The 8,009-nt window shown below is 33.3% G+C and overlaps 1 protein-coding gene across 12 annotated transcripts in view; it reads left to right on the top strand.

The window, feature by feature from the left end:
* camk2d2 (calcium/calmodulin-dependent protein kinase (CaM kinase) II delta 2) overlaps nucleotides 1-8,009 on the top strand; it is a 32,357-nt gene that overhangs the window by 13,186 nt on the left and 11,162 nt on the right. For all 12 annotated transcript variants that reach the window (XM_043250010.1, XM_043250040.1, XM_043250024.1 and 9 more), the window contains 10 exons: nucleotides 621-680; nucleotides 782-836; nucleotides 3,220-3,285; nucleotides 3,801-3,873; nucleotides 4,317-4,419; nucleotides 5,059-5,142; nucleotides 5,778-5,872; nucleotides 6,076-6,198; nucleotides 6,317-6,400; nucleotides 6,967-7,009. In XM_043250010.1, coding sequence (XP_043105945.1) covers nucleotides 621-680; nucleotides 782-836; nucleotides 3,220-3,285; nucleotides 3,801-3,873; nucleotides 4,317-4,419; nucleotides 5,059-5,142; nucleotides 5,778-5,872; nucleotides 6,076-6,198; nucleotides 6,317-6,400; nucleotides 6,967-7,009 — 786 coding nt within the window. The remainder of the gene's footprint in view (nucleotides 1-620; nucleotides 681-781; nucleotides 837-3,219; nucleotides 3,286-3,800; nucleotides 3,874-4,316; nucleotides 4,420-5,058; nucleotides 5,143-5,777; nucleotides 5,873-6,075; nucleotides 6,199-6,316; nucleotides 6,401-6,966; nucleotides 7,010-8,009) is intronic.

Here is an 8,009-nt window from a genome sequence, read left to right as displayed (position 1 = left end):
GCACAAGTGCGAGTTAATAATGGCAGAATTTAAATTTTTGGATAAATCATCCCTTTAGCTCATTATTAAGTCATACACAAAATGCAAAATAACTCTTTTTGGAATGAATTTAGCATATCACATTTTATCATTTTAGCATTTATCATTGCCTATTGACTGTTTAGTTTATTATGTAAGCAGTGTATGTGTACATTATGCAGTAAGGAGGATTTTACTTTAATAATTTCTTTATCTCCATAACTGTGTCATAATGGCTTTACATTATATTTAAAAATTCTGAATTGTGTCACATGATTCTTTGGAGAATTGTGTTTTTTTCTGATTGCGAGTTAAGTTTAGCATGTTTTTTTATATCAGATTAGTACAGAAGAGAGAAGAGCGCATGTGGTTATTTATAGTTTTCTGCAGGTCAGGGTGCCATCTGCCCTGCATACACCCTCACAGGCATCAAAACACTGTCCTCTGGTGGTGATTCAAATATCTGCAGTCTCTCACAGAAGCACTAGACATAAAAATTGACTGGTTTAGAAACAGATCTGCCTGCAGCACCTTATTGGTTGAAACATGTCCGGTATATCAGTTATAGTCTCAGCAAAAAGCTTTTTTGAAATCTGTTTCAGATCACCAGAAGCTGGAGAGAGAGGCTCGGATTTGCCGTCTCCTGAAGCACCCGAATATTGGTAATGGATTTATTTTTTCCAAAGACATTTTAACAAAGATTTGTATTACCTAATGGTAACTAAAGATGAGAAAATGATGGAGAATTGGATTCTCTTTGTAGTTCGACTCCATGACAGCATATCGGAGGAGGGCTTCCATTACCTAGTTTTTGATCTGTAAGTATATAATAATTCAGTCTCCTCCTTACTTCTGTTAGGCTTTCTTTCCTATCTTTGCTTCCTTAGAGTCTGTGAGGTTAGTATTAGACTGCCCCATTTACAAAGTGCTACTGATATTTATGTGATAGCAGGACAGTGCCCAGAGGGCAGCCTTCAGCAAATTTCAGTCAGTCAGTGAGCCCATTTTCAGCAATGCTTTATAGGAGTGACTTATAAAATGTGTTTTTTTCTAGCTCTTTTCCTACCGCATACAGGCGCAAGCCCTCTTTTGGAGTGTTAAATAGATACGTTCACAAACATAAACATTGATAATAAAACAATGACAACCCTATTCTTATAATATTTCCTTTTAAACTGTAGAATAGTGACATTAGAATATATTTTAACATCTAAATTAAATAACTACAATTTTTTAGGGTTCGGTGCTTAATTATTATCAGTTATTATTAGGGATCCATTTTTAATGATATTCTTATATATTATATATTTAATGTTTTGATGTATCTTTATGGAAACAGTGATATTTCATAATTATTCATAAATAGAAATATATATATATATATATATATATATATATATATATATATATATATATATATATATATACTGATACTCATTTCTAAATGATAGGATTTCTAAAAGATCATGTGACACTGAAGACTTGATGATTGATGCTAAAAATTCAGATTTGCTATTAGAAATAAATATTTTTTTATAATATATTCAAATAGAAAAAGTTTGTAATTATTAAGTTGTAATAATATTTAACAATATGAATATTTTAACTGTATTTCTAACCAGTTAAATGTAGCCTTAATGTGCATCTTTTAAAAACAATAAAATTATAATTATTACAAACTTTTGGATAGGATAATATATTATTGTATGAACAGAAGAATTCAAGAGTCGCACCTGTTTGTGAATACGGTTATCAATTATACACTGACTGTATGAATATAGAGCAGACCAGTGGATAGTGCTGACGCCCGTCTGCATGACATCAAGAAAGGTCTTCTGTCGTAAATGGCTTATGATGTAGTTTTGCTAGTAGCTGATCTGGCTGATGGGAGAAAGGCAGGCAAACAGTGAGGAGAACACAAGGACGAACAAGCAGAGAAAAACAAGAAGAGAGAGACACAAGCTGTCATATTCAGTAATATTCAACTGTTTGTGACCCAGATTCACACAGTACGACAACTGCTTGCACTGCTATTTTTGAACACCGTCAGATTTTGTATGAATAAAAATACAGTGTTGATTTTTAGTTTAGGTTTAACACAGCTCACTTTATCATTGGACTATAGCTGACAGAAACCAAACAGTAGCATGTTACAAAATGTAGAACAACATTCACAAATTTTTCACAAAAACAAAAAGTATAGCTGAAAGACGTAAGTGAAGTAGTCTTATTGGTCTGTTATGCTCTAATATCTCATATTAGGTAAATGAAGATAATCTGTTGCAGATTTGTTGTTTTAATTACAAATGTTAATATAAATGGCGTTCAATAAAATGCTTCTCTAATTCAAATCTTACTAAAAGCTGGTGTAATGCTAAATGCAAGTTGTAGAGGACTTGTGACTTGCACTTGTAGTGTAGTTTAATTCTCATATATATATATATATATATATATATATATATATATATATATATATATATATATATATATATATATATATGTATATATATATATATATATATATATATATATATACACACACACAAATATATTAGTATGGAGGGTCTGTGTCTTAACACTTCATTATATTTTTCAGTATTCACTAAATACATGTTAAAGCATTGTTTTAATAATCTTTTTTTTTTTTTTAAAAATTACACATATTTTGATGTGTTGACTATACTACAGTTAATGTCTTTAAATATTTTCATCCGTAATTTTAAAGTTAAATTATGTAAAATGTACTAAATTGTAACTTCCTATTTGAAATGTATAAACACGAATACATTTAAATATAAACATGCAATTAACAATGCAGTTCACACCTAAATATATTATTTAAAAGTATATTATTTCTGTGATACATACTTTTTTAAAAGCGCGTTAAAGAATGGTTCTTTTTTTCACAAGGGATGTATATGCCTAAATCAGTGTGCTTTTTTATTGAAAGGTCCATAATGTCACCATAACGGTCTGTCTACCCCCTTCATACAGTCTATTGTTAATCTACTCTACTGTCTGTCAACCGCTATCTTTCAAAAACTCCCCACTGTGGAGACTATGGTAATTTCCATTTCTATGGTAACAGTGACTTCACTGATTGCTGAATCTGACTTCAGGACTTCCAGGATTCAGGATGGAAAAGCACTGGAATGGAACATAAAGAAAAAAAAAACTTTACATTTTGACTTTTGACCTCAGGGTTACTGGAGGTGAGCTGTTTGAAGACATTGTAGCGAGAGAGTACTACAGTGAGGCTGATGCCAGGTAAGAACATTCAGACAGACATATTATATCAGTATTGCATTAGAACATTCATAACGTCAAGTTTGTTCTACATAAAATATGCTTACAGACAGTTCTTTTAGGTTGCACACATTTGCGAGCCTGTTTCTCCGCGTGCGAGTTATTTATACCGATGATAAATTATACACTGCTTGCCTTTACAGCCTCGCCTCCTTGAGTGTAATTTTGCATGTGTAAAGGAAAATGTGCATGTGTGTCTTAGGGGCTGGACAAGAAAGTGTGTGACATGTTATTTATAGATAATTAATGACTGCACGAGCTCATGGATGTATAATTTTATGTACCATCCTCCACAACTGCATTTTTACTTCATAAAATGTTGATAAAGTCCCTATTATCTCTATTCTCCTCTAAGTTCCCTCTTTTTACTGATTATGTTACTTTATTTTTTTTACTTGTGTTCCTTCAGCCTGCCTTTGTCACGCTTCCCCTCTGTCTTACCTTTCTCTTTCACTGCCTCTCTCTCTCTTTCTTAGTCACTGCATTCAGCAGATTTTGGAGAGCGTTCATCACTGCCATGTTAATGGGATCGTCCACAGGGATCTGAAGGTCAGGACACACACACACACACACACACACACACACACACTTATACTTCTCCAGACAGTGGTGCTCAATGTAGCACAGTCCAGTGCCAAATTTAGCACAGTCTGACGTAGCCGGATCTCGTATTGTCTAACAGAAAATAGCCTTGCTGTGTCTGAGAATCTAATATTTTATCCTTTCATCTCTCGAAATCTTCACAAAGCCTTTTAGCTGGTTGAAATCAATCCACATTTGTGCAGATACAATTCAGACTTTGACAGATTTAGCTTTTTTGTTCTTTGGCCAAAATGTCTTTCAACCTGCTGAGGAGGAATGAGTCATCATAGCATGGCTGCTGTTAAAAAACCTTTTATTCAGTAAATAGCTACTTTTAGAAAAGCTGTTACCTAAGGGAGAATTAAAACCATTTAGTGATATGCGTGTGTGTCTCTGTGCTGTTCTTAAAGCCTGAGAATTTGCTGTTGGCCAGTAAGATGAAGGGGGCAGCAGTTAAGCTTGCTGACTTTGGTTTGGCCATTGAGGTCCAGGGGGACCAGCAGGCATGGTTTGGTAAGTACCACTGAAATAGATAGATAGATAGATAGATAGATAGATAGATAGATAGATAGATAATACAATCTTAGTAGTAATATTAAAACACCTGTTAAGCATAATATAAAAAAATGTGCATTGTGCAATAATGAAAAATACTCAAAATAAAGTTTAACTTTTTAAAATGGTTTTAGTTTAGCTTTGATAACCTGACAACACAGGTATAAATGACATTTGAATATATATATTAAAATAGAAAACATTGATTAAAATTATAGTATTAACTAGAATAACAATATTAACGCTTTACTGTATATTTTATCACATAAATACAACCATATTTTTCACAAGTGACTTTTTTCAAAAACATAAACAAAAACGTTGAGACCCCAAATGGTATATGTCAGCATTTAAGAGTATTTTTGTAATAAACTGTATTTAATTAGAACAAGTTTGCTTCATTGTTTAGTACGTAATCAGAATCAGTTGAGGCTGCAAAACCAGAACTTTATTGGGAATACTTTTTATTTAGTATTTTTGCTGTAAACATTTTTGCATGACTAAGCTTTTACATGCCAACTGGGCATTTCTAAACAGCGATAATTAAATACTGTAGAAACTGCTGCCTGATTTCTCTAAGCCGCTCTCTCTGTTCAGGTTTTGCTGGTACTCCAGGGTACCTGTCCCCAGAGGTCTTGAGGAAAGATCCTTATGGCAAACCGGTGGACATGTGGGCCTGCGGTAAGGGATAAATGAGTCACAAAAATATCAGCCTCCTAAGTGAGCCTCTGTGATGGATGTCACTGTTGAAGCTCATTAACCGATTATTAAATTATTGCAGCCTGAGTTTTTAAGCAGCATTGAATTTAATCAGCTAAATGGAGTGTCCCTGGTAAATTGTCTTTCTGTTTTTAGGCTTAAAACTAGTTAGTCCAATTTAAGCAGTTGAATGAATGCTTCAATTTAGCCTTGATGTTAAAATGATTGCACAATTATTCAAATTCACCGTCTGGAAGTTTTCGATTTAAAAGACTTCTGATTTATAAAAGATGTTAAATGGTAATACCATGGTGCTTTCTGAATGGTACTGAATTATTAGCATACCTCAGGACTGTCATCCAAAGCTAAAAGCAGCATTAATATGGTAGATGTCCAAAAAGCATAGTAGTACTCATTGCTTAAAGAGTTACTCATTAATCACTTACTGTCTGTATTTTATGAAGCGATCAGAATATTTTTTTGTACACAAAGACAATTTTTGTAACCCTTGAAGTACAAACATCTTAGCTGAATTTATGACCAGATTATTTGTTCAAGTATCCTTTTGAAGAATAATCCTCTCTGAATGTTGTGGTAATAGGAGATGTGTTTCTTAGGTGTGATTCTTTACATTCTGCTGGTTGGATATCCACCATTTTGGGATGAAGACCAGCATCGCCTTTATCAGCAGATCAAGGCTGGTGCATATGACGTGAGTCTGAATTTCCATTTTGCCTGCACAGTGTTCTATTACAGCTACAAATGCAGCGTCTGATTATATACTGCTAAAATGATAAATGATAAATGCATGATAAATTGATGTCATCTTCAGTTCCTTGGCTTCCAAGGCTTACAAATTCATACAAAAATGATTAAATGGTGGATTATTGTGTTGTGTCTTATGTCTCTATGTAGTTTCCTTCTCCTGAGTGGGACACAGTGACCCCTGAAGCTAAAGATCTGATTAATAAGATGTTGACTATCAATCCTTCTAAACGCATCACAGCTGCTGAAGCCCTCAAACACCCCTGGATCTGTGTATGTGTTTCAACAACAACAACACACACACACACTAACAAGCATGCTTTTTTCATATACAACAAAAGAATTTCCTAATTCTCACTAATGATTTTTATTGCTCTTTTTCTTTCTGTAGCAACGCTCCACTGTAGCCTCTATGATGCACAGACAGGAAACCGTGGAGTGCTTGAAGAAATTCAACGCCAGAAGGAAACTCAAGGTTAGTTTCGGTCTGACTGTTTATCAAAACATCTACATGTCCTTTGATCAATCTTCAGCTTTCTTCACAATTTCAGTTTACTTCAGAATTTCACAAAATATGCATTTACCTCCTTGGTGCTCGCAGGAAAGGTTCTTTTAAATGTAATGCTTTGTACTGCATTACTCCCTGTCTTGTTGTACTAATTACATTATAATTGCTGATTATTCATGAAAATAGTTATTTGTAAGTTAGTAAGATTTGATAAATCTACGAGCAGGGTAACCCATGTTGTGAAGAAGAAAATGTTTTTAATTGTATTTGCCAAAGATACTTAAAAGTAGAAATTACTGGAAAAATCAATGTGTTTCTTTATTATTTCCAAAAACTCTAAGAATTATGGGATGCACTGGTTATTTGCAACTGACGAGATGTTCGAGCAAATTAGATATCCTCCACATACATTATAAAAATAAGGGTATACGTTGCTCCTGCAGTTGCTTCTGCTTCTGTATTATTCTTTCTTTCATTTCTCTCTTGCTTGTTTTTTTCTTTTCTTTAATTTTCCAAAAATTCTTGCAACTTAGGGTGCAATTTTGACCACTCTCCTGGTCACAAGAAACTTCTCAGGTATGTCTGGCTCTGCTGACCTGTATGTGTGAATGTGTGTGTGTATTTAAACTCCCTTCTTGAACTGTATGTGAACATGATTCTCATAATGCTGTTTTTCAGTAATCATGTTATTGGTTATTTTACAGTTAATTTGTTGTTTGTTATTATTCTTTTAATTTTTTTAGACATACTATTTTTAAAGCAAGGTGGTAAAGTACGCCTTTTCAGACATTTTATTTAACATTTCTTTCCTGTTTATCATTGCTTTATCTCTTTTTGGGGGGGTCCTGTGTGTCCTGTGAGGTAAGAGTCTGTTTGGACGTAAGAAGGGGATGTGTTTTTACTCTAACCAGTGAGCTGGTTTGCTTGTTTGACACACTTCCCTGTTACTCTGAGATACTAATTACCCTTGTTTGCATGGAATCAAACAGATTACATTCATAACGTTAACTAGTCTTAAATGTACGTGTAATGATTTAAAGAAAAAAACCCTGTAAGTTTCACCTGCAAATATGCATTTTTAATAATTCCGTAAAAAAACAAGTGCTTTATGAATGTAATCACAATATAATAATTCCGAGATATTGGGAGAGTAAATGTTTTCCTGTCTTGCTGTTAGAAATATTTTGGATGCTTGATCGTTTTCTGGTTACATTTCTGTCTGGATATGTTCATGTACTGTACATCCTGGAATGTTACATTTATATGCATATAAATATAAGGTATAATTCAGAGGTTTAGCATTTACATATGATGATGTTACCAAAATCTGGTTGTGAACAGGTTTTAATAGAATGATAAAAAAGCTTATTTTAGCTTAATAGCTGTATGGTTGTCTGCACTTAATTTTTAATAAGCTGTGTTCTAAAGCAACTCTTTTTTTCGAGGGCAAGTGTGTGTGCTTCTATTTTACTTGTAATTAAAGTGTTAGAAGGCTGTAAAATATGTGCATGCTATTTTGTAAAAAAAATATTTTACATTAGATATTATTTACAATATCCATGCACATAGCACAACA

The sequence above is a fragment of the Puntigrus tetrazona genome, chromosome 1 (genome assembly GCF_018831695.1).
Source record: "Puntigrus tetrazona isolate hp1 chromosome 1, ASM1883169v1, whole genome shotgun sequence".
Taxonomy (NCBI): Eukaryota; Metazoa; Chordata; class Actinopteri; order Cypriniformes; family Cyprinidae; genus Puntigrus; species Puntigrus tetrazona.
Note: the sequence above shows the minus strand (reverse complement) of the source record. Positions and strands in the feature narration are given on the sequence as shown.